This window comes from Melanotaenia boesemani, chromosome 4 (assembly GCF_017639745.1).
Source record: "Melanotaenia boesemani isolate fMelBoe1 chromosome 4, fMelBoe1.pri, whole genome shotgun sequence".
NCBI classification, from domain to species: domain Eukaryota; kingdom Metazoa; phylum Chordata; class Actinopteri; order Atheriniformes; family Melanotaeniidae; genus Melanotaenia; species Melanotaenia boesemani.
In genome coordinates this window covers 7,280,003-7,306,087 of record NC_055685.1, presented here as the reverse complement: position 1 = coordinate 7,306,087, position 26,085 = coordinate 7,280,003, and the positions used below count along the sequence as shown (strand labels likewise).

Here is a 26,085-nt window from a genome sequence, read left to right as displayed (position 1 = left end):
GTGGATGACGATATTTTCCAGATTCTGGAGGTACAGGATCACCACTGGCTCTAGGATCTCATTCCAACATTTCTGTTGATCAGTTAGGAGCCGAGCAGGGAGCAGTCATACATCTGTTGATGACACACCAGGCAGCACTTTAGATGTGTTGGTCATTCCACAGAAGCACCATCAAGTTATACCTTGATGTAAAGATGACGAATCAAGCTTTCCCAGTATGTTAAAAGGGGAGAACTAATCAATCAAACACTGAAATCCTTACTTTTCCCGTTAAGTGATAATCATTTCGCTCTAGACCCAATGAAAAGACAGCATAGAAAATACAAAGTTAAAATGGAAACAAGTTCGCAGCAGGTCTGTTAATCTTTGAATCTGTTTTTGGATGTTCCCCATCCTGTAGAAAACTTTTAAATGGTCCAAACTTCAGTTCAATTCAGCTTTATTTATATCCAATTAATTCCCAACAAAGTCATCTCAGGGCACGTTTAAAGTCCAAATTAGTCAGATTCGTTGTAAAGTCCAGTTATATGATTCACATCAGTCCAGTTTATGATAACTGTGTTGATTTAAACTAATTCATAAGAAATAATTTACTAGCTAAGAAAACCAACGGACTGCAGTGAAAACCCTCATCATATTTCTGATGGTAAAGTTGGCTGGAAAAGTTTTCTGAGGTTTTCTTTTTTCATTAACAAACATACGAAGCTTTCTCACGCCGGACAGCTCTAATTATTTCAGAGTTATTCTGCTTCTGTACAGTTGTTTTATAGTGGTGTGTACTTTTAATAAAATGTATTTCTCTATCTTCACGTCGTTGTAGAAGGACAGCACTTGTGTTAAAACTTAAATAAACCAACGTTTGAATGAATTTTATACACAATCAGGCAGAACTGTGATGTTGTCTTTTGCTCTGTGCATCATGTGTATCTGACATAATTCTGCATGTTTCTCATGTTTTTCTTTATCATATCTAATATCAGTTAGTCTGCATTAGTTGCAACTAGAAAATCTTTGCTCCCTAAACATTCAGCACAGCGATACTCTCATGAATCCAGTGACTGTAGATGTGTAGTCGACACTAATCCTGCTTTTTTTCATGTTGTCACCATGTTTATCAGGATTCTGTTCAAGGAGAGTCTCTCTGTTCACAGTCACCTCACTGGAAACTTGTAAGTATTTACTGAGCTATATTTCTAAAGTTGGACTACTGGGTTTGTCTAAGAAAATGCCGCTAGAATAGTCTGAATGTGTGCCGGATATCTTTTCAGAATCAAGAGGAGAGTCGTCCCTGGACCCAAGGCTAAAGCCAAGGTAAGTGATGGCTTGGATGATGGACTGGACATCATCAAAACAACAGATCATACATACAGTCATGTAATCACTATCTTCCTTTTTACCCTCCCTAAAAAATGTTTCCTAGGAGGGTCCTTGGATCCACAAACCTCCTCTCACTATGACCTCCACATCTGCCCTCACCTCCAACCGCCACCCCCCCTCGTCCTCGCCCTCAGAGCCCATCTGTCTGTCAGACTCTCTGGACGAGGATTTGACCGCTCCCACTCTGGACTCGATCTCCCACGCTCTGGCCCTCCTCAGCAACGCATCCAAGGGCCTGGGCCCTGCAGACAGCCCCCTGTCGCCCCCACCCCTGCAGATACCAGCCTCTTCACCTCCACCCGTTGCCCCTCACTATCCCTCGGCCTCTCAGCAGTCTGTCTCGGTTGCGTCCGTAACGCAGCAACATTCCCTGTCTAAGGTGGAAACCACTCTGCTAACAGCCGTGTCTGTCGGCTGCTTGCCAACAACAACAACACTAGCAAACCCTTCCTCTACCTCCTCTTCCTCATCTCCGGTGGTCTCTTCCATGGCCCGCGTGCAGGCGTCAGGCCCGTCGTTGGCCTCCAGGACTGCAGACGGCCACTACGGCCAAATTAAAGGGTCCACTCTGGGCCAAACTCAGACCCAGAGACAAGTTACCATGGCTTCACCCAATCACAGGCCAAGCTCTGTGATTGGGAAGATGCATCCGCACCCTTCCCCTTCGCCACCAAAGCAGCGGCCTCCCCCCACAGCTTCCCCATTGCTGCCTCCCCAACAGAAAGGTTTTGCCAGCCTGGCTGGGATACTGGGACCAATGGGAACCACTCAAGGATTGTCCAAGAGCAGTGCCAAATCTGGCTGCATAAGCAGCAATGGCAACATCACGCCTTCCTCCTCCCCTTCCTCACAGTCCCGGCCCAACTCTACCTCCCACCACGGCTTACAGTCCTTTTGTCCCCCCTCCCCGGCCGCAGCCCCCTCTCCATCCTCCACTTCCCACACCTCACACTCTTCTCAAGGCAAAACCCACACACACCATCACCACCAGCCTAACTTCATCACCCCCATGCAGGCCACCCTCACCAAGTCCTCCCACAGCAGCAACTCGTCTCCCATCATTAAACTCACCCCACGGCCCCCTGCACCCACCCCGCCTCCTTCTTCTACCCCGTCGCCGTCTTCCTCACCCTCGCACCAGCTCTCCCATCAGATGATGCCCGGCCAACAGCAGCAGCACCAGTACTCGCACAAAACCTCCAAAACATTTCGCCCCCCCTTCAGTGTATCGGGCTGCGGACAGGTGAAGCAAACACAGGGCAACTTTAGCTTCACCAGCGGCCTGAAACCTCAGTCCACGACGAGCAACAGCAGCGTCAACAACAAAGGAGACATCTCAGCCGTCTGCAGCCATCCAGACAAAACTCCCCCTTCTGCAACGTCAGTGCCGGCCAATCACGGGCAGCGGCAGAGGGTGGTGGGTGCAGCCAGCCAGGTCTCAAAGGCAGGAAACGGTTGGTCGCCATCAGGAACTTTGGCCACGTCCTCCACAACATCCCACCTCTCACAGGTCAGTTCTATGACATCAAGAATGTGCTGACCAAAAGTAAGAGATTTACAAAAAGTTCTTTTTCTTTCTTTTTATCAGGTATCAACTGCAGGCTCTTCTCTCCTTAGCAACCACTCTGCTCTACCGCTGGGCTTCGGGATGTTAGGAGGCCTTGTACCTGTCTCGCTACCTTTTCAGTTCCCCTCGTTGCTCAATTTCAGCGCTCCTGGAGCCTCAGGGGCCGCTGGCATGGGCTCAACCCCCAGCTCCAACTCAGGATACCCCATAGCACAGAGCGACCTAATGGGTGAGTGTGCACACAGCTGGTTAAAGGAAAGTTTATTATTTAAAATATACACAGAGGAAAAACAGTATTTATGATTTTTGCATTATATATATTTGGTTAAAAAAGGCAGAAAGGAACATAAGGTTTTAAAATAATACATTTTGTCATTATATCTATTCAGTAAGATGTAAAAAGACAGTTGAGGCCTGGAGTAACTTGTAACGTCGCTGTTTATATGACAAGCTGCAACAAAAAAAGTTTATCTATCCAGAATTTCTTAAAGTTGTTTCGTCAAATGTGAAACTTTATTATTACAGGATGATAAACTGAATAAAAACTGAATAAGCACAATGGGTTAACACTGGAATCAGCAGTGAAATGGGACTAAAAGTGATCATAGAAAGCCTTCACTGTCCAGCTGTTCATTCATATGTATGTTCCCTTAGACTGGTGCACCAGTCTGTGATGCGCTCTGGGACTCTTAAGGCTTCCCATGTTGTTCGCTCCATCCGTTCTACTTTCTCTGAAACGATCCGTCTTGCTGCCGCTCTGCAACATGTCATATTTTCCAGGTTACTCTGATTGTGGTTGTTGTTGGAGTTTTTCTTCTCATCTGTCCACCCTTCCCTCCATCTCTCCTCAGATCTATATAAGAGTCTCCAGTCAGGGTCGCAGGCTGCCCTACCTCCTCACTTGCAGCTTGCTTTCTCAGGTAAACTGCATTCCTCTTCCTTTTGCCCCCCTCTCGCCCCCCATCTGCCAGGTCCACCTGCTGTGTTTCTCTGCTTGCTTCAGAGCTGTGATTCTTGTAAATAATTATACAATAGTGACCACAGCAGGTACAACCAACTGCAAAAGCATTGTTTCCATTAAGGGGTCCAGCTCAGGACAGGACAGTTTGGTTAAATCCTGATTATGTTGCATTTCCACAGACCACCGTACCCTTACCTGGTAGGTGGGGTATAATATAGCCCCATTTCCACCAACGGGTACGGGTCAGGCAAGTCGGGAAGAATTTTTTTTATGTTTCTACGTGCGACAACTAGGCAGGGTACCTTAATATCCGACCCGACCCGTCCTACTTTGTTGGGATCCTTCCCTTGGGGAACCAATCTAACCAACCCAACCTGAAAGGTGGAGTTAGACACACTACAATCCATTGATTGGTTAAAAGAAGAAAAAAAAGTCAATCACTGTATGACCAGGCATAAAAACAAAGCAGGAACAGCTCCTTGTTCAGAGCAACAGATTTTCTTTTTGTTGATTAAATCTCTATTTAAACTGTTGGATGCCGCCATTTGCCTCCTTTGTTTCCGAGTCGTGTCTTGGTTCTACTTTAAGGAAGGCGCTGCGATGGCGCCATGCTATTACAGAGCTGAGGCATCTATCACTATCTGACTGATACTCCACCTCTCAGTAAAAGTAAAAATACGGTTGGCTGTAGAAACGCAACGAAATTACAGTTTACAAACCATATCTGCACCCTAACTGTCCTGACCTGGACCCGCTGGTGGAAACGAGGAAAAAGTGGATCGGATATTCTGGCATCTTTCCCAATTTTTCACCAGTTGAAACACAACAAAAAAAATACATCCCATCTCTACTGTGCCGGGTCCCTTGGTGGGAGAGGGGCTCCACTCACCCCTAATCCCACTAATAAGTTTTTTCCCCAACAAAAATAGCATTTTTTCTTGTCAAGGGTCCCAAAAATGTCCCCTTCAAAATCTGCATTTTTACTTAAAATATAATCAGATTTAGCATTTTACAGAATAATTTTTTGGGGGAAATGGGGAGATTAATAATGATAATAGTTGCTTGCGTTTTGGTTAGCGCTGCAGCCTCACATCATAAAGGTTGCTGGTTCGAGCCCCAGCTGGGGGGAGGTCCGGGGGAGGTCTTTCAATGTGGCCCAGGATAAATTCATTCTATGTGGAGTTTGCATGTTCTCCCTGTGTATGCGTGGGTTTTCTCCAGGTACTCCGGCTTAGGTAATTTGCTGCTCTAAATTCTCACTAGGAGTGAGTGTGAGTGGTTGTTTGTGTCTCTCCTCTAGGGAGGTGGTCAGTGTGGATGTTGCCAGAGGAACAGAAGACGTGGGGGTTGTCCTTTAAGTAGAGTTGTGTGTCATCAGCATAGCAATGTTTGGGTATCTCATGCTTGCTCATGAATAGATTGCTGAGGGGGGAGCAGGTATAGGCTAAAGAGGCTGGGGTTCAGCACTGACCCCTGAGGGACACCGCAGGTGACATTGTAGGTGTGCGACCTTGCTTTGGACAATGTGCTAGGTTCTGTCGGCCAGATATGAGGTGAACAAGTGTTATGGTCACCTGTCAAAAACAGCTGTTTGGTCCATGAGGACAAGTAGAGAATACAGTAGCGCAATATAAAGACGTCCTCGAGAGAGAGAGTAAACATCCTCCTGCTAACTAACCGTTTGTGTTGAAGTCACGTCAGGCTAACTAGTGGTCCTTCAGTGTGTCCCGGGATAAATTAATCCAAGACCAAATCTGGATGTCTTCAAATCTTCCTTACTCCAATTTCCACTTGTGATTAGATCCTCCAGAGTCCATGTTAGTACCAAATTGAACAGGACCAGCCACTAAGCATCCATCTACAGTTTAATTATGACCTGTTTATGCCAGTCCACTACAAATTCCACTTTTAGCCGTTTTCAGTCACACCTGTTTTTCTTACTAACGCTTTACAGCATGTAGTCCTCAGAAGATATTGCCCTAAATGTTTTCTATTATTATTATTATCTCTAAAAATGACATCTCTCTGCTCTCCACTTAGATGCGAACCAAAGCCAGGGGGGAGACATGAAGAGGAAAACCCACTGACCAATAAGACGAGATAATTCCAGCGGGGTGACCTCACCGCTTGCTGGACGCATTCACCGATACGAATCGTCGTTTAGCTCGCCAAGCGGGACGTTGCAACGCGAGGAAACGACGAGGCTCCACTGTCCCTACAAAAACAAACTTTAAACGAAGCACCAGTTCATTCTGGCTTCAAGAGGCAATGATTTAACTTAACTGTATTTTCTACGATGAACCGGGTATGAGAACAAGACGAGTGAATGATGAGAACACTTAACTTTTGTTCAGCTTTTTCTTTCTTTATTTTTTTTTCGTCAACATGTTTACATACGACCGACCTTTATCACTGTGGAATGAGTGTGAGCGAGGTGATGGTACAGATGAGAAGTAGTGCGCTACATAATATAATTTGTATTTAAGATTTATGTGGAATAACAGGACTCCTGTTCTTTGCAGTACAAAAAAAAGGAAAAAAATCTGAAAAATTTAGATTATTTTTATTTTGTTTTTCCGTCTTATGTCTCAGATGTGGGAATTGTGTCTGTAGAAGTTTATCGTTGGTCACCTCTGCTCCCACAGATGACTGTTAAATAGTAGCTTAAATTAATATTGATAAATTATTTGTTATTTACACAGGGACAAAAACACAAGGGTGAGTGATGAGGTTGATTTGAATGTGTGTATGTACATATATAAGAAAAAAACAAAACAAACATAGCATACTGTTAATATCTTTCCAGATTATTCTCTATGACTAGGACTAGGGAAGGATATATTCCCCTTTTACAATAATGAGCCAGTGTAAGTTTGATGCCCCTCTGTTGCTCAATATGTTTTTGGTGCTGTTTATTCACACTGGACCTTTTTCTTTTTTTTCTTGACGGAAAACAAAAAACAAACAAAAAAAAAAAAAAAAAAACTTGAAAAGGTTTTAAGATCCTCTTCTGGACAGAGTGACTCTGTTAGAGGGGAGAAACTAAGATTGTAGCCTACTTGAATTATTATTTTTTACCTTTTTCTCTGCTTACTGACTCAAACCAACTTAATATAACAAAACGCCTTAGTTTGTATGGATAAAAGTATGAAAAAGATCTATGCAGGACTGTAAAAGCTCAATGCAAAAGTGCAAGTTGCCGCTTGGCTTTCAACCTCTACTCGACTCCTCGTGCATTTCTGGACTTGTTATTGTTTGACTTGAGACTCCGGATTTTTCTGTGTTCAGACTGAAAGTGAAGTTGAGATGCAGTAGGAGTACTATGAACTGTGTTTAAAGTACTACAGGTTTTACTGCTGTTGCCATCTTTGTAACTTATCAAATCCAGAGGCTTTTTTAAAAGTTTTTTAATAACTATTACACAAAGAGAAAAATAAACAAAGATGAATTCAAACTGGATTATTTTTTATTATTTTATTATTACAGAAGAAACCAGATTTAATTAAATAACGATGCATTTCCTGAAATATGAGGTTCACAGATTAAAAGTCTTAGACAAGGATAAACAACCTAAAAATGCCAATATAATACGATGTGAAATTATTTAGATTTGATTGGATTCTGGACTCATCAATCAATATGAAACGATTTTTAACACAGCCCCTTCCATTCATATCGATTCTATAAAAGACACTAAAATATAAACATCTTGAAAAATCTGTTCATTTAAGCAAAAAAGAAAAAATACAATTTGGATCAAAGCTTTTGGCTTGTTGATTATTGGTGAAAACAGTTAAGAGTCCGTACTTCTGAAATAATTAGTTTAATTGCTTTTAATATTATGTTAACCAGTTAAACCTGACACAAAACATACCACGCAAAAAAAAAATTATCTGCCCTTAAAAAAAACAAAAAACAAATTAAAACATAATGGTAGTAATACGCATGTATGTCGGATTTATTACTGTGCGATATGTTAAATTGCAGTTCAAAAGCTACCCACCAGGGGGCAGAAGACAAACTGATTGTATACAACAGAGTTTTGAGTTTTTACTAGACAGTGATACAGTAAGTAAATATGAAACGGTTGGCATTAAAGAGTTAATTTATTAGAACTGCTGTTATTGGTGTGTGCATTTGAAATAATTCTGCCAGCTGCATGTCCTGAACTCAAGATCTCCTTCATGATGTAGTTCAGGGCTCTTAACTCTGGTCCTCCAGGGCCAGTGTCCTGCAGGTCTTAGAAATTTTCCTACTGCAACACACCTGACTCAGATTAATGGGTAATTAGCTGACTGTGTCTGAGTTTGAGTCAGGTGTATTGCAGCAGGGAAACTTCTAAAACCTGCAGGACTGTGACCCTAGAAGGACCGGATTAAGAGCCTTGGAGTAGTTGGTCAGCAGAGTAATGAGATCTGTTATCTTAAATAAGTCCAATATGAACACACCATTTGTTTATTTACTGCTATAATCTGTTTTTTTACTAAAAGAAAACAAACGTGCAAATTGAAGCACACTGGTTGTACGAAACCTTTCAGTCAAAATTACTTCAACCAAATGAGAGAAGAATCCCAGTTTCGTGTGACTGATGAGTCCAAACAGTCTGTGCTAGTTTGTTTTTACAGCTGCTGGTTTGAAGGCTTAAAGCAGGCGTGTCTCGCTCTCGGCCTTGAGGACCGCAGTCCTGCAGGTTTTAGAGGTTTCCCTGCTCCAACACACCTTGTTAAAATTAAACGACTCTCCTGATACAGTTTGTTGTCAAGTTCTGCCCAAACATGTTGATCCATTGATCTGATTCAGGTGCTGCAGCAAGAAACATCCAAAGCCTTGAAGAAACACAAACGATTCAACTTGACTTCACTTTGTCTGAACACTGGTAGCAAAACCTTCCCTCACCTGAATACCTCTGTTTACAAAACTGTTCTTCCTGAGTGTCTGTGTGCTTACCCCCCCACCACCCCGAGTGTTTGTTTGTTTGTGTGTGACTGGTTGCACCGAGAAAGACGCCAAAGATTGTTTTATTGTAGCTCCTCATGATGGGGTGCTGCTGGTCTGACTGTTTATTCCCTCCTTGAAACGTTAAACCCATGAGTGTCAGCGCTGTCCTTCGGGACGTCTTTGTGAAGTCATGTGACCGGAGCAGTGGGTGACATCTTATAAGTCGTGCTTTCATTGGAGTCAGGGGAGGATAAAAATAACATTTCGTGGTTATCTGGTTGATTAATTTGGTCTTTTGTAGATTATTTTTGTGTGTCTGTTATTAAAGAAAAAAGGTGGTTTTTCTGACTCCTGACTTTCATTTTTATACACACACACACACACACACACACACACACACACACACACACACACACACACCTGTACCTTTAAAGCAGCTAAACATGACTGCTTTCAGACTGATTTTATTTGTGGTATTTTTCAACTTGGTGTAAATTTCCTGAAAACTGAGTTTAAAAGTTGTGAACTGGCCACATTATTAGGTACACCTTCCCAGAAAGAAGAAATCAGTTGGAGATGATCTAAGCTTTGTGAAATGGTGCATTATCCTGCTGGAAGTAGCATCAGAAGATGCTACACTGTGGAAACCCTTGTTCAGTTGCTTACACAAATAATCAACCAATCACATGGCAGCAACTCATAATCTAGTCATGTAGACATGAAGACGACTTAAACTTCAAACTTATCGTCAGAATGAGGAAGAAAGGGGATTTTTTTGTCAGCACACTTTGGGCCCCTTAGTACCAACATGGCCTGGTTTAACCTCCACAGCCTACCTGAGTATTGCTGCTGACCATGTCCATCCTTTTATGATCACAGTGGAGCATCTTCTGATGCCACTTCCAGCAGGATAATGCACCACGTCACAAAGCTCAGATCATCTCCATCTGATTTCTAGAACATGACAATGAGTTCACTGGACTCCAACAGCCTCCACAGCCACCAGATCTCAGTCCCACAGAGCAGCTTTGGGATGTGGTGGAACGTGAGATTCTCATCATGGATGCAGCTGACACACCTGCAGCAGCTGTGTGATGCTGTCATGAGTTGGTAGTCATGTCACTAAACTCATGTAAAGATCGGGAAGGATGTAAGCCCAAAGACCAAAGCACGAGTCTGACAAGTTGAAGTTAAAAAAAACTGAGGCAGATCTGAAGCTTAAGACTCCAAAACCAAAACCAGAGTCACATTTACAACGAATATGCTTTATTTTACATTTACAAAAAACAAAACAGAAAAAGAAAATCACTGTCTAGAAATACAGGTATACAAGTAGAACCATGATGGGAGTATTTGCAGGTGTACACCCAGTTGTTGTCAACAGCCAGCTGAATAATAATTATAATAATAATACAAAGAAAACTAGTGGATGTTAAAGCTTCCAACCAAATTAAATCCTGTGCAGCGCCTCAAATCCCCCAAATAACCTCAGTACCGGAGGAATGTGGGGTCTCCAATTCTCATGTTAGTTCATCATAACACTGTAATACTGATTCTGAGCCAAACATTGAAGCTTAGAGGTTACTATGAAGTGGATATGATACAAAGCACAGCCGAAATACAAAAGACGAAAAAGTGTAGAACATTTTATTCATGTACTGGTTTTTTTCCACATCAATCTTTGCCGACTTATGTTCCTATTAGTGTCTAAGGCACTTTCAAAGAAACATACTGTGAGTGTTTACATTTAAAAAGTGGGGGGGCAAGGAATCCTTGACCACATCCGGAAGAAATCAAAAACATGAGTGGTGGTGAGACGTCCATCAGCGCAGAGCTTCAATAGAAATCCAGCTAGATTACAAGATCCTGGACTATAACATGGACTAACATCTACCGTCTGAGACTAAGTGCTCGAGAAGGTCTGGAGGACATCTGAGGAGTTGGGACGTAACTAATTAATGGCACAAATTACATTCGAGTCAGACCGAGAAGTTTGCTGACTTCTGAAACACTTTCTGCTTTTCTACATTCTTCAAACCAGAAAACACTCACTTTTCTCTTTAACCCTTTAATGCATCAGATTTCATCACTTTTTGTAAAAATGTTGCACATAATCTGACGCTTGTCTTTTGCCCCCTGGTGGATACATTCTGCATTACAATAAGTCCGACATCACTGAACTGTACATACATCCAAATTTTTATTATTCATTAAAAATATTGGGGTAGAGGGCCAAATAAAGACCTCAGATTTAAATAAATGAGACTTTGTCCAGTATTTCTTGGTTTAGGTGTTAGTGCCACGTTCGAGAAATGCCATAAAACCTGGCACCTTCATTACCCAAAATTCAATGCAGATGTAACATAGCACCAATCTGAGCATGATGTCCTCTAAAACAGAGAATCAAATGTCTCCATCCAGACGGCAGCGAGTGTTTGAGGATTTTAAAAGACTGTAGAGCAGCAAAGTGTTAAAACACATTTTGAGTTTACAGAGAGAAAATCTGATAACACAAAACACTGAAGTGCAGAGGGATGATGACGCCATCTTTAATAAAAAGATGTGTTTAATACTCGTGTAGTGTCCCGCTGGCGGCGAGCGCCTCTTAGTGTTTCCAGTTAACAGAGTTTAATATTTTTATGTGCAGTTCTGTGCATCTTCCAGCATCATTTGCAGCTCAGGCCAATTTACATCCCAAAAAACACAACAAACACCTCGTCGTGCTCCCAGTGGTGGACGACACAAAACTAATCACAAGCTTTAAGGTCCTAGAAGAAAACCAGGTGAGACATTCGTTCGGTAAATGTTGAGATGAGGCAACAGAGATGAAAATACATTTTTTCCTTCTATTTTTTTTTTCTATAAATCACAGTAAAACGCTTCCAGTTCAGAGTCGTGTTTTCTATCGCATGTCCGGAGCAGCTGGAGATGAAGCGTCCTGGCCGGGAGACTCCAGTTTAAAAGTGAACACTGGGAGGGAGGGAGGCAGAATGAACAACTATTCCTTGTAGTCCTGCATTTCCAAACTTCATGTGTACACCTTTATCTAAATCACGTAGTTTCATTTGTATAAAAAGCACTTGGTATCTAACACGTATGATCTCGTTAAGCTGATGATGTCACGACTGCTGGGGGGCGGGGTTATGTTACATCTTGATATCGGCTGATGGATGAGCCAGGACTGGGAGCTTTTCCAGAGGATGACGAAGTAAGGCAGAAATGTCCAAGGGTGTTGTTGAGGAGGGCGGTGGATTTTCCCTGCAGTGTTAACAAATCCAAAAACAAAATGGCAGAGGCGTTGGGCCGGGCTCGATCTGCCCAGCTGGAGGAAACCCGGCTCCCGTCTCCTCACCGATCAGTGGTGTGAAATGCGTAAATTTGAGTTAACAGATATTCTGAGGGGCAAAGTGGATGCAGGTGGGTGTTTAGGTGTGTTTACTCCACGTTGGAGACCTGGGCATCGTTGAAGTCGCTGGCGCGGCTGTCGGCGTCGTCGTCTGACATGTCAGCGGAGGCGCCGTCCAGGTTGAGGTTGCGGCGGCCCGAGCGGCCGGAGGAGAAGCTGCTGACTGGACCGCCTCGCCTGCACAGAATAAAAACAAATAAAATGTTCGCTTCCAGTTTTACATATTTCGTATGAAGACTTGATGTAGGGATGTCACGATTATTTCATTTCATGATCAGACGCTCTTCATCAAGAGGCTTGTTTGTTCTGCCTCCTGTCTGAATGTCATCCCCCAAATAAAAGAATTATATCTTTACAATTACAAGGGCTGTATGTTTGAGCTTGGTCTCAAAATAAAGCTGAATCAACATGTTACTGTGTCAGAGTAAATTCACCTGGAACACAGTAGAACATGCAAATGTTATCATTCTAAAAGAAAACCACACTACTATCAGTGAAAACCAGAGGAATGAGTAAAGGAAGACGAAGCAAAAAAGTGATTTAATGGAGGTGTGAGAATGGAATGACGGTCCCAATATGAAGCTCAACATAGTCTATGATAGGGAGAGTAAATACTTCACTATAAAACCTCCTTCATCTCCATGGAAACCAGCACGACCTTCATGATTCAGTTGAAACAAAGGCAGAGTCATAGGAGAACACATTAGCAGAGTTTTTTAGAGCTGGAATCAAACTTTTCACCACAAAACAGCAAAAGAAAAATATGATTTCTGATTCTGGCTGCTGGCTCCAGAGTTCTGTCCCGCAGTGACGAGACAGACGTCTTTATATCAGCAGATAACTGCATACGACTCAGGTTGGGCTAGCCTTGTGCCTGTAGAAGAAGCCTGCTGGTTGTGTGGGGACAAAGAAACCGTAGCTTTGTTTACATGGACAAATATTTAATCAATCCGACTGAAATCTGATCTAGATTTTTTTCCCCGTGTTTCTACATTCTCTTCTCAGGATGAAAAGAAATGTTTGAAACCATTTTTATAATGTAGTTTCCAGAAACAATCCTCCCAGGTCTAGGTAGAGGTCCTGTAGCCCTTAATAATGGAATTATTGTAAATTTTTATTTTTGTTTTAACAATATTCATAACAAGAAAATTTATAATCATGACTTCTCTAATTAAAATGATAAATTCTCCAAACACTGAATCAGAGATCAGTAGGTGGGAACTATCTGAGGACATCTTCGTACCTGAGGCGGTTCTTGAGGGAGTTGACCTCTCTGGTGAGACCCTCGCTGGCCTCGGTGGCGTCGTCCAGCTCCCTCTGCAGCTTCCTGCGGGAGGCGTTGGCTCTGGTGGCCTCCTCCTCCGCCTCCTCCAGCTGACGCTTCAGCTGCTTCATGCGAGAGTTGGCCTTCTCCATCTGAGAGGAGACGCAAAAATCACAGGTAGTGTGAGAGGAATTCAAGTCAGACAGACTCCGTACACTTGCCCACTTTTCTTCTCCTGGTTCAGCACCTGCTCTTTGTACTGGTCACCATGACGACGCTCATCCTCCACCTGCATCATCACCTCCTTCAGCTTTTTCTCCGTACGCCGGACGACTTTGTTGGCTGCTGCTCTCTCCCTGGAAGTTTTACAGAAGAAACGAGTGACCTGCACGTCTTCTGAAAGCAACGATCTCTAATGCAGCCTTGTCCAAAGTGGGGGTCCCAAGATAATATATCAAATGTATATAATATCAAATAATATATATATATATATATATATATATATATATATATATATATATATATATAGCGCCAATATTTATCAAACGAATTTGAGATTTTTATCAGGCATGTCAAAATTAACATGTTAATGCAAAGAAATTTGTTGTATCGAGTTATTACTAAAAATCCAAATTTGGCATCATCTTGGCTGATCTGTGGGCATGTAGGTGTTTTGTTACAACAATGTAAAGGAATCCACCAAAAACCACTTCATCACAGTTTTCCAGCCTTATATTCAGAGGATGCTGAAGGACGACCCAGATGATACGTATGATAGTAACGTATGTCATCTCGGGGGTCTTGACTCAAAAAGTTTGGGAACCCCTGCTCTGAAGGATCTTGTTCAAACAGCTGGGACGGACACATACTTGGCTTCCTGCTCCAGCTGCTCCTCCAGCTGCAGGATCTTGGCCTCCAGGGCGGTGATGGAAGCCTTAAACTTGGACTTTACGGCCCCCTCCAGCTCTGCCAGCTTGGCCTTCAACTCCTGAATGTAGGACAAATACTGAGCGAGTGAAGTACGAGCAACTTCAACAGCCGAGGGTGCGGTGTGTAACTTATCACTGACGGATTAAATGCTAATCAGCCTCAGTTATGAAAAATATAAACGACTAACTTGATAAGAAGTCGTGTTTCTAAGCTATACAAGACCTTGTTCTGCCGCTCCATCTGCTGCCGGGCGTTCTCGCTCTTCTGTGCGGCGCTGCGCTCTGCAGCCAACTCCGTGTTCAGGCCGTCGACCTGAGAGAGGAAACGAAGCAGGTGAGGATCGTGGTACAGCTGGGCTACTTCTTCTCACACAGGAAAATGTTCACTTCCTGTTACTATAAGCTGAAGACACACATCCACATTTAAAACTGTGTGGCATTCATCTACCTGCATGTTGGTCTTCCTGAGGCGGTCGTTGAGCAGCTCCATGTTGCCCTGATCCTCTTCCAGCTCCTCCTCCAGCTGGGAGATACGAGCCTCCAGCCTCCTTTTCTCCTCCAGCAGAGACGACCTGATGCACAAAGTTCCACAGATCACTAAGAGATGTCCTCCTCCAGCACATGCTCAGCCCAGATGTTTTCACATTTACTTGCTCATCACTTGATATATTGACGCCTGAAGGTTTTTAATAGAATTTACAGACTTCTGCATCACCTGTGATCTCTTTTAAAGGTCTTTATGATCATTTTCAAAAATAAAAGTAAAGGAACTGAGACCAGTTCAAACAACCACCCAGCTGATCATAAAAGGAGTTACAATTAAAAATCTCAAACAAAATTACAGGAACAATGTAAGTAAAGTAAATAAAAAGACAAAGACAAAAGAAAAGAGTCAGGAAATGAGACCTGGATTTAGTGCTGGGCGGTATACTGGTTTATGAATTTGTCTTGCACTGGTTCCAACAGACTAAACAACATTCAGAGCGCAGCAGTAAACTCTGTGTGTGTGTGTGTGTGTGTGTGGGGGGGGGGGGGGGACCTTTTTCACTGCTGCACCACTAAACCTGCAGCAGAGCAGCTGCTCTGAAAATAAATGGAGAAAGTTGGGGAAGTGAAGCTCTAGCAGATGTTAAACATGATGACGGCATGATGACGGCGTATCTGTTGTCGCGGTACTGCTACGACAAAAAAAGCAAGAGGAGGATGAAGATAACTAACAGTCTCATGTCAATGAAATATTCTTCTGTACGCAGTAAATCTTCTTTCAATCAGGAGAAAAAGTAGTTTCACACCAAGTCACGCATGGAAAAAAATACAGCCAAATAACGCAAAACTACCATATTTTTCGGACTATAAGGCGCACTTAAAATCCCTTAATTTTCTCAAAGATCAACAGTGTGCCTTATAATCTGATGCGTCTTATGTATTAATTCTGGTTGTGCTTACTGACCTCGAACCAATTTTCAAAATGTTTTAGTACAATCGGCTTTGGTGAACTACGAAGCCGCACTGCTTGATAGATTGTCGAAGCATTACGGCTGCCGTAGTCAGGAGCCTCGCGGAGTAATACATACTGTGCTTCAGCATAACATACAGTAATGGTGTGTGTACATGTAAGGACCTTGAAATGGCACCTGCAAAGAAACTGCTTCCAAGGGAACAAAGCAAGATGGCCACGGAGGACAAAATAGAACAATCAGCAGTTACTATAGGATATTTGTTATTTTTGAAGAACCACATTTTTATTTCCATATATATATATATATATATATATATATATATATATATATATATATATATATATAAATTCTTTGTATTATTAACGAGCTTGTTTTAATGTTTAACTCTTGTCTTCTAGATCTTATTTTTTCCATTCCATTTTCTACAGTCCTATTTTATTTAATATTTCTTGCATCCTACCTGAACAGTGAGGTCTCTCCAGCCTGTAAAAGAAGTCTTATCTTTACTCTTGTATTTGTTATTATGCTGTTATTTTACTGGAACCGCCCTCAAATTGAGCTGAATGTGACCCCTGAACTAAAATGAACTCCACCTCTGACCCAAACCCATCTCTTTATCTTCTACCAAAGATTCTGGAGATACTGACTTTCCAGCAGTGCTGTTGGAGATCTCATCAGCCAGCTCGTCTCTCTCCTGCTCAGCGTGTCTTCGTGCCCTCTCAGATGCTGCATGGTCCTGCAGACACACACCAATGGTCAGTCTTTACACATCACACTTGCACACATCAGTGTTTTGTTGTGAGTAGAAGAAAACATGTATCACACCTCCTGAAGCTGCAAGATTTCAGCTTCTAAGCTCTTGAATTTCTTCTCGTTTTCTTTGGACTGAGCGAAGATCTCGTCCCTGGAGGCTCTGGCCTCCTCCAGCTCCCTCTGATAGTCCTTCATCTGAGCCTGCAGGAGTCACAGCATCACACAGCAAGTTAACGACTGAGCAGACAGGCAGCTGCTCTGATGCTTGTGACGACTTCAGTTGTACTGCTATCGGTGTGGAAATTTGTGTGCACCTGGAGTTTTTTGAGCTGTTTGATGGCTTCTTCTCTGCCTTTGTTGGCAGCTTCAATCTGACCCTCCAGCTCATTCAGGTCCATCTCCAGCTTCTTCCTGGCAGCGATAGCCAGAGTCCTCTGCTTCCTCTCGTCCTCCAGCTCTGCCTCCATCTCACGCACCTAGAGACATGGCATGTCACTCAGTTCACATCTTGGCTTTCTGTGAATTTAAAAAAGGCTAATGTGAATATTTAGAGGTTAACTGAGGTGTATAACCTGTTTGACCAGCGCCCTCTTCTTCTCCTCTCCCTGCTCATCTCTGGCTTGCAGATCTCGGTCAAACTGAGCCTTCATAGCCTGCATGTTGACCTCCAGACGCAGTTTGGCGTCCTCTGTGGCCTGCAGCTCGTCCTCCAGCTCCTCCAGCTGTGTCCTCATCTCCCCCACTTGTTGCTCCAGGGTACGCTTGGACTTCTCCAGTTCATGGACCTGCAGGGATGTAAAGTTGTGTGATTAGAAGAAAAAAAGAGAGAAAAAAAGGGAGAAACTGGTCAGTGATTTATATCAGACTTACTGGTCACTGAGGAGAAAAGGTCAAAAATAAAAACTGTCCTTTGAAGGGACCCAGAAGCTCTTTCAGTGAGCGACTAGTCGTGTCGCAGCTCTCCACTGAGAACTTTTTAGTTCCTGCTGCTGTTTAAGGTTCCATCTTTATTTGGCTTTTTCTGCCTTTTGTGGCAAAATTATTTATTTATTTACTGCTGCTGTTTGTTGACAGTGGGGCAAAATAATTTCCTCTAATGGGATTTATGATCTAGCTGGAAAAGACGTTGACGGCTCAGCAGCTCTGATTGTTTACAGTAACTCAATAAAACTGTGTGACTAACTAAATCAGCCTCTACACCATTTACAGCCACCGCATCGGGCAGTGGAGTTGTATTTATTTGAGGTGTTGAAAAAAAACGTGGGGCCATTTTTTTTTATTTTCCTCTATTAGTGGATAGTTTGGTTATATATATATATATATATATATATATATATATATATATGTATACATATATGTATTGGATATTCATCTTTTTGCATGATGAATATCCAATCAGGATATGTAAAAACTAATGGACCTAAAAGGCACAATAATCTTTCCTTAATTTGACTTTCTCTGTTAAATGCACAGTACGGTGACATAACAGCAGCATTCAGGAACTTTTTACTTTTCCTATAAATTTCACCTGAAAGTTAAACATCACTAACATTTTGTGAGTTATATGTGTTAAAAATGTTCTTACTGGGGTGAATATGATCCAACTCCTTTTCTTTCTCAGTTTTCTTGATATTTTAACTTGTGTGTAGACATCACTTTCCTCTGATTTTCTCGATCACGTTTCTACCAAACTGAACTTATCGTATGCTGCATGAGCTTATTCTGGGAATGTAAAATGTGCTGCTAATGTTACACCAGCAGAGCTCATCTAAAGATGTTTCCATGATTATGCTACTGTCAGGATCTCAATCAGGAGGAAGGGATTCTATTATAAGTTGTGACTAGTTATCTTTTCTTACATTAACTAAGCTAAATGAGATCTGTTGAGTTACATTTACATGTTTAAATCTAAGCAGCAGCTCATCTGACAGGCAGGAGGGTACAATCTTTGTGAGGAACAGAACAAACATCTACCCTTAAAACTTCAAATAAAACTGCATGTAGAAGCTCAACCCACTAAACCAACTCAGCTTGTATTTAATGCCACCATGCATCAGAAACGTCCTCTTGGCTTTATTCCAGCCATAGAGGAGTCATAATTTGTCACTCTAAAAACACAAAGAGAACTTTTTGCTCACTTGCTTTGCTCAGATCTTTGGCTGCTGCTGATTGGACATTATCATTAATCATTAATTTAAGCTCTCTGATTGGTGGAAAGTTGGACCACGAAGTGGCTTCATCATAATTTCCAGGGCAAAATATCTTAGCAACATGGTAGCGATTGCCATCTTTTAGCATGGAAATGTAATAAATAATCACGTTTTCACGCTCACTGTGGATTTAACACAGAGTTTCTGAAAAAAAGGATTATAAACCTCCTGGATGGGATGTAAATGCCTGGAAAACTTCCATAGAGCATGTAATGGGTAAGCTATCCATCACAATTTACCCACTAGAGTTACACATAACTGTTCCTGAGAAACTGATGACGATATACGCGATGACGCTCAGGGCGCTGGTGATCTAGCGAAGTTTAAGGGTCAAGAGTGGGATCTGTTCAACTTTCCCACCATTTGCTGCTGTACGAGACGAAATCCTGCAGGATGATGTCCTGATAGCCGAGTATCACAACAGCTAACATGGCTGATCAGAGTACTAATTCAATAATCTGTATCTTATTCGTTGTTTCAGATCCAATCAGATTTACTCCATCTGCTCAATGGTACCACATGACCATCAGCAGGTTCATGTAAAAGGTCAAAGTTCACTCACGTTCTTTCCCACGTCATCCTTGGAGCTCATCAGGTCCTCCATCTCAGCGCGGAGCTGCTTGTTAAACCTCTCCAGCTCCTCTTTGGCATCCAAAGCCTCCTCCAGAGCTTTGGCCAAAGACAGAGTCTTGGTCTCCTTCTCTCTGGACTCAGCTTCTGCTCGGTCCCGTTCCTCAGCATAGCGAGCTGAGACGGTCTTCTCCTCAGCCAGCATCTAACAGACAGTGAAGCAGCAGCCTTAAGAAACACCAACATCATCATTTCTGATCATCTCGCAGTTGATCTGCTGTACCTGGTCAAACTTCTTTTGCTTCTTTTCCAGGTTGGACACGATCTGCCTCTGGTGGTCCAGCTCCACCATCTGGTCGTCCAGCTCCTGCTGCAGTCTGTTCTTGGTCTTCTCCATCTTGTCCATGGCCATGGTCTTCTCCTCCAGATGCTGGGTGGTGAGCTCCATGTCTTTCTGGAGTTTCCTCTTCACCTCCTCCAGACTGTCCAACGCTCCTACATCCTCCTCCAGCTTCTTCTTGGTCTCAAACAGCTGCAGAAAAGATCATTTTATATCAAATACAAAAAGATAAAACTATATTTTGATCTTTCTTACGGTAAAGGTGTGTGGAGATAAAATTAACATTTTGTACATATGAGTAATATAAATGATATCATGGGTCTTTAATTTGCTGCAAAGTCTCACAGAGTTCCAGCTTCCTGCATGCAGGTGTTCGCAGCTGATAAACGGCTGGAAACTTCAGCCCTCACTCGTTGCTGCTACCTGGAAGCTCCACCTGCCTCATCTCTTTGTGTGTGGTGTGGATATTCACCTGAGCCTGCACCGTCTGCAGCTGTTTCTCCAGGCTGTGTCGTGCCTCCTCTTCCTCCTCCTGCTGCTCCAGCAAGTTGCTCTTTTCCACCTCCAGCTGGCGGATCTGGGTGCTCAGGTTCAGCTTCTGACGTGTCTCCTCCTGCAGCAACTCCTACACACAAACAAGGGTCAGATTGGAGAGAGGAAGCAGGAAGGCATATCTGTTATGCCTCCGTTTAGCATCAGGTAAGATTTTTAGAGTTCTGATTAGCAGGAAAATGAACGATTTTCTTAGCTGTAGTTCTTTTCTTTCATTTTGTTCAGACAGATTCTCCTTCACACCTCAGAGTCTTGCAGTTTGCTGTTCAGGTTGTCAACTTCTTTGGCCAGTTTCACACCTTTCTTCTCCGCCTCCTCCAGAAAAGCAGAAACGTTGTCCAGCTCCATCTAACATTGTAAAACAGACATCATTAACCCTTAGAACCCGTTTTTGTTTTTAATGTAAAACAACATGTGGAAGCTCAGCCCTTTTAATCCCAGTCAGCACCAGACATGATGTTTCCAGCCTCAGCTGTCAGATCATGAGGGTAAAATGATGTAAAATGAATGTATCAATAGATATAGCAGCAAAAAGGCCGACCAATACAAGAAAAGACTACTTTGTAGAAATAAAACAGATCAACAGTGACCAAGCCTTTTCTCATCTGCATATCATTCTCTCAAGTCTTGGCTTTTAGAAGATAAAATATTGACATTAAAGCAAACATACATCAGAAGCTATGTAGATATTTACACTTTTCCTTCAACTGGTTTTTGCTATTTACAGTTATTTATACTCCTATTTACCTACGAAACCAACTCCAACTCGACTGGTTTTTGGCACCACCGTGCATCGGAAACACCTTCACGGCTTTATTCCAGCCATAGAAGAGCTTTATTTTTCATCTTTTCAGATAAACATACTTTCTGCTTACTGGTTGATCTTCGGCTGCTCCTGATTGCATATTACAGTCAATTTAAGCTCTCTGATTGGTGGAAGGCTTGACAGGAGGTGGCTTTCCTCTCTTGGACTTCAAACACTTTGTTGGTGGTCCCAGCAGAGACTGCATGTCCTCAGAGTGCTGCAGAGAAGCAGCCTGAACCAACAGCAGCTGGTCTCCCACAGATCATCACCTGAATATGTTCTGGTCTACGACATCGCTGTGTGGTACCAGCATGCTCTGCAGCTGAGAAAAAGCTGTGCAGAGGATGATCAGGACTACAGAAAAAAAAAACTGGTTGCACTCTGGCCTCTTTGGAGGACATTTCTGTCTCAAGGTGTCTCAGCAGAGCAAGAAAAATGCTAAAGACTGCTCACACGCTGGCTACAAACTTTTCTCTCTGCGACGCTCTGGTACGTTACACAGAAGCCTGAAGTCAGTTTTTACCCCTGAACCATTAGGCAAAGAAGCTCACGTAGATGAGTACCTTTCAGATGTACACAGTGTTTTTAGTCTCTATTTATGTACATACTTTTAACCTTATTTATTCTGTGTAAATAAAATCTGTGAACATTGCCTTTTTACATGTCCCTTTGACTTTTACTCCATGTTGTCGTCTTTTAAATAGCATTGATTCAGGAGTACTGCTAATTTCACTCTATCTTGTTATGCAATGACTATAAAGGCATTTTGTTCTATTCATCATCACTTCCAGGTCTAAATAGAGGTCTCTTAGCAACATAGTGATAGTAATCTTTTTTTATTACAAAAATATGATCAATAATGGTGTTATCATGACTCGTTGTGCATTTGCCATTCAGTCTACACACTGAAATGATTGCCAATATAACCGATAATGCTCAGGGAAGCCAGCGATCTATCGGAGTTTTAAGAGTTGACAGAATATGACGACATGATTATCAGGTCTTTTTTGGCTGATGTTGGTATTTACTTGCAGCTTGTGTGAGCGGTCAGTCAGCTCTCCTTTGGCCCTCTCCACCTCGGTGGCCCTGGCCATATACTCCTGCAGCTGCCCCTCCACTTTCTTCCTCTTGTATTCCGACTCTGCCTTGGTCTGTTGGAGACTCTTCACCTCACACGCCAGCTCTTTGTTATCACTCTCCAGACACTGCTTGTTCTTCTCCAGGTTGGCCTTGAACTGTAGAGAAGAAAACCACAGATTTTACAGAGGACTTGTAAGGAAGCACAGAAGAGCCCTTCATGTGACACCAGGTAAGAGCCACCCACCCTCTTGGCCTGGTCCAGCTGCTCAGACAGCTCTTCCAGTGCCGTGGCATGCCTCTGCCTCATGTCCTGGATCTGAGCCTCGTGGTTTTTGGTCTCCTCATCTATGGCCTTCTTTAGCTCGGCCACCTCCTGCTCACGTTTGGACCTGGTGTTCAGAGACAGGAGACAGGATTTTAAGAAAAAAACTGATAAAAAACCCAATCAGCTGTCCACAGTGAGCAACAAACTCCATGTTTCTACATGTGTAAGTAAATAACTCTTAGTTAACTTCTAAAAGGCTGAAGTTGTTTCTAACTCTCAGGCACTTTGATGTGAAAACTGCTGAACTTTCAGTTCATCCTCACTGATAGCGGCTTTAATTTGGGCACCTGAGTTCCTGCTGGGCAGCTGTTGTGTCCAATGTGTCTTCCAACTCGGTCTTCAGAGCTTCCAGCTCCTCGCTCAGATCCCTCTTCAGCTTCTCAGCTTTGCTTCGACACAGTTTCTCCGACTCCAGATCCTCCTGGAGCTCGGCTAGCTGGGCCTGGAGCTCTCGAACCTGCTTTAAGGCGTTGTTTTTCTGGACGGTTTCGTCATCGCTCCTAAGCGGACACACAAATTAAGTATTTTTACAGTGATTAAAAAACAAAACCCCAAAACCTTATAGCTCAGTTTTAAGCATAATAAATACAGAAGAAATGTTTTTTAAACTTGATCTCAGTTTAAATCTTCCTCTTAATGTAATGAACACACATCAGCTTGTCATTAACAGGGGCTGTCTGCTTTTTATTTATTAAACTGTGACGTTCATTTATTTTTTTCTACTAACTTTTCATCTAAACATCAACACATTCATCTAACATTCATATAAATTTTTTATTCTTGGAACAGGATTTACTGAAACTGACAGAAAAACAGACTCTTCTTGTAAATTCAAGTGAAAAAACATTTTATTACTCTTCAAACCTTTTTCCTGTTTTTATATTTTTCTCTTTCCTCAGAAATCTGAGGATGTTTTGCTCAAGAAAGCCAATAAACTAAATTCATAATAAGTAGAAATCCAAACTGTGATTGTCTGATGAAAATAAAGACGGTGATTTTTCTTGTTGTTGGTGACCATGACGCCGCCTCTGCACACAGGGTGGCAGTGTGGTGAAACGTTTGCTACTAAAAACTCATTTTCAGCTGGATGTTTGGCCAAGAAATCCTCCTGCTGGCTGCAGAGCTTCTGTGATCCTCACTTGTGTAAAAAAAATCCTCTGCTGTAAACACTCAGTGTGGTATGAGTCACATAATTAACTCTGATTAAAGCTTTGATTAAAGGCACTAATGACTTCCATAAAAACGAGGCGCCCCACTTTCCAAACATCCAACTGTTCTCAGAGAAGCGAGGATTAAATTGAGGCACATCAAGTTTAATGAAGATCTAATCATCGGTGGCTAAACTGAGGGTTGCTGTGAGGAAAACAGTCGAGCAGATGTTTACCATGGAGCCAAGTGAGTGGGTCAGCGGAGATTAGCATGGTACGGTATTAAAATGATCCGAGGAACGTTTAAACACTGCTGTTTATCTCATTAACTCACTGTTATGACTGAGGGAAATTTATGCCTCAACAGCAAATAGATAGTTAAAAATATGAGGACGCAGCACTTTTCCAGACATCAGTGGAAATGTTTCTCTCAATAAGCATAAAAAGAAGCTGACTAAAAGCTTCTCCTCCACTAAGACCAGTTTTTGATTCCTTCACGAGGAAAAAGAAACAAGAGCATCAATCACCTTCAGTCTGCTGTAATCAGACACAGATGAACAGTATCAGAGCAGGGATCCTCGATCCTGGTCCTCGAGGGCAGGTGTCCTGCAGGTTTTAGAAGTTTCCTAGCTGGAACACACCTGATTCAGACTCAACAGGTGTGTTGCAGCTGGGAAACTTCTAAAACCTGCAGGACACTGGCCCTCGAGGACCAGGATCGAGGATCCCTGAATTAGAGCAAAGATTCAGTCACACAAAAACTGCACGTGAGTTGAAACACAGAGGAAAACCTTAGCTAAGGGGTGTCCAAAATTAGTCCTCCAGGGCCACTGTCCTGCAGGTTTTGGATGTTTCCTGCTGCAGCACTTGAATCAGATTAATGGGTCCAACATGTTTGGGCAGAACTTGACAACAAGCTGTTGAGGAGAGACCATTCATTTGAATCAGGTGTGTTGGAGCAGGAAACATCTCAAGCCTGCAGGACTGCAGCCTCGAGAACACGAGCTGGACATCCCTGCCTTAGCTGCTTCAAGTCTGCTGTATCACAGTGGAGTACTGTTGTCATGGAGATGAAACTACCACATCCGTTCAGGTCTGTCGTGATGCTGGTCAGAAATCATGTTGGTGGCTGTAAAAACTCATTTCTAAACATATTTAACACACTTCAGCAAAAAAAAAAACACCTTTTTCTTTGAAAGGTGAGCTGGAAACTGTTGTTCAGGTGATCTCAGATGAGACTCAGATTAGATACACATAGGTTTATGATTTAATCCGACTGTATGCAACCTGCAGAGTAGGGGCTCTAAATATAAAAATAGGTGAAAAAAACATGAAAATGTTGTCAATGTTTGTTCTGTACTGAGTGTAGCAATTTCAATGTAGACATTTTTAAAAGGAACCACTAATTTAGTCAGAACTTCTCAGTTTTGTTTATTAAACCACAGTTTGAAGCATCATATTTGGATTTTATGAATCTGGATTTTACATTTTGCAGACAGTTACTCAGGAGCTGCACAGTAAGGTTCATGGTTCAATTCTCAGCTGAGGCCTTGCTGTGTGCATGAGCATGGAGGGATTTTAACTCACTTGTGGTGACTGGTGTTTAACCGAGGGTGCACCCTGCCTCTCAGTCAGTGACAGCTGGGAGAAGTGCCAGCCTCCTTCACCCTGAACAATCCACCAAAGGAACAAATGTCTGACTCAGGAACTGACCTGGCCAGCGCAGCCTGCAGCTCCTCCTCCTTTTTGGTCAGCTGCATCTTTAGCTCCTCTATCTGAGCCTGAAGCTCAGCTATCTGGTCCTGCAGGTCGGTTGTCTCAGCATCTAGTTTGCGTTTGGCCTTCTCCAGCTCCTGCCGCGTTTTCTCCTCCTTCTTTAAACGCTCTGAGGACGAGGAAAACCGCACGCATCAAAACACCAAACAGAATGTAAACACAATAAAAAGAAAAGTTGACAACATTTGATCTGAAGAGGTAAATGAGTAAACCCACAACAGACCTTTAATTACCAACAGTCTGACACTGCACTAATCACATTACCAACTTCACTAAATCAAACCTCATTTAAAACCAAAATCAGTGCTTTGTGGATGAACTTTGCTTCGTTCTACAAAATAACTTCACTCGCTCTCTTTCAGCCGGGATGGGTGACCAGGGCTTTTGATCCGTTTGGTTGCCAGTTTTATGACACCAAACTGAGCCTGTAACAGTTACTTACCCTCAAGATCGACCATCATCATCTCTTGCTTGTTCTTGACCTTGCCAAGATTCTTTGCTTTCTCCTCTTCTTCTGTCAGCTGGGAGGTCATCTCCACAATCCTGTCCTCCAGCAGCTTTTTTTCCTGTTTGGTAAAAAAAAAAAGAAAAGAAAAAAGTGCTAGCTTAATTTTTTCTGTTTTC

General features: G+C 42.6%; 2 protein-coding genes across 10 annotated transcripts in view; one reads left to right on the top strand and one right to left on the bottom strand.

Moving 5' to 3' along the window:
• Window positions 1–7,869, top strand: part of ubn2a (ubinuclein 2a) — a 30,635-nt gene extending 22,766 nt beyond the window's left edge. For both annotated transcript variants that reach the window (XM_041983223.1, XM_041983222.1), the window contains 6 exons: window positions 1,119–1,169; window positions 1,269–1,311; window positions 1,421–2,887; window positions 2,966–3,173; window positions 3,796–3,864; window positions 5,946–7,869. In XM_041983223.1, the coding sequence (XP_041839157.1) occupies window positions 1,119–1,169; window positions 1,269–1,311; window positions 1,421–2,887; window positions 2,966–3,173; window positions 3,796–3,864; window positions 5,946–5,992 (1,885 nt within the window). In that variant the 3' untranslated portion in view covers window positions 5,993–7,869. The remainder of the gene's footprint in view (window positions 1–1,118; window positions 1,170–1,268; window positions 1,312–1,420; window positions 2,888–2,965; window positions 3,174–3,795; window positions 3,865–5,945) is intronic.
• Window positions 7,870–10,092: 2,223 nt separating this feature from the next.
• LOC121638423 (myosin-10-like) overlaps window positions 10,093–26,085 on the bottom strand; it is a 72,914-nt gene continuing 56,921 nt past the window's right edge. For 7 of the 8 annotated variants that reach the window (XM_041983206.1, XM_041983209.1, XM_041983208.1 and 4 more), the window contains 19 exons: window positions 25,904–26,027; window positions 25,399–25,570; window positions 22,825–23,037; window positions 22,457–22,601; window positions 22,161–22,367; window positions 20,571–20,675; window positions 20,248–20,400; window positions 19,719–19,967; window positions 19,428–19,640; window positions 17,228–17,440; window positions 16,970–17,131; window positions 16,728–16,856; window positions 16,550–16,638; window positions 14,891–15,014; window positions 14,666–14,755; window positions 14,383–14,501; window positions 13,761–13,869; window positions 13,493–13,665; window positions 10,093–12,426 (listed from right to left, as the gene is read on the bottom strand). In XM_041983206.1, coding sequence (XP_041839140.1) covers window positions 12,279–12,426; window positions 13,493–13,665; window positions 13,761–13,869; window positions 14,383–14,501; window positions 14,666–14,755; window positions 14,891–15,014; window positions 16,550–16,638; window positions 16,728–16,856; window positions 16,970–17,131; window positions 17,228–17,440; window positions 19,428–19,640; window positions 19,719–19,967; window positions 20,248–20,400; window positions 20,571–20,675; window positions 22,161–22,367; window positions 22,457–22,601; window positions 22,825–23,037; window positions 25,399–25,570; window positions 25,904–26,027 — 2,937 coding nt within the window. In that variant the 3' untranslated portion in view covers window positions 10,093–12,278. Of the gene's footprint in view, window positions 12,427–13,492; window positions 13,666–13,760; window positions 13,870–14,046; window positions 14,502–14,665; window positions 14,756–14,890; window positions 15,015–16,549; window positions 16,639–16,727; window positions 16,857–16,969; window positions 17,132–17,227; window positions 17,441–19,427; window positions 19,641–19,718; window positions 19,968–20,247; window positions 20,401–20,570; window positions 20,676–22,160; window positions 22,368–22,456; window positions 22,602–22,824; window positions 23,038–25,398; window positions 25,571–25,903; window positions 26,028–26,085 lie in introns of those variants that run through there. The other variant, XM_041983211.1, reaches the window with a different exon arrangement.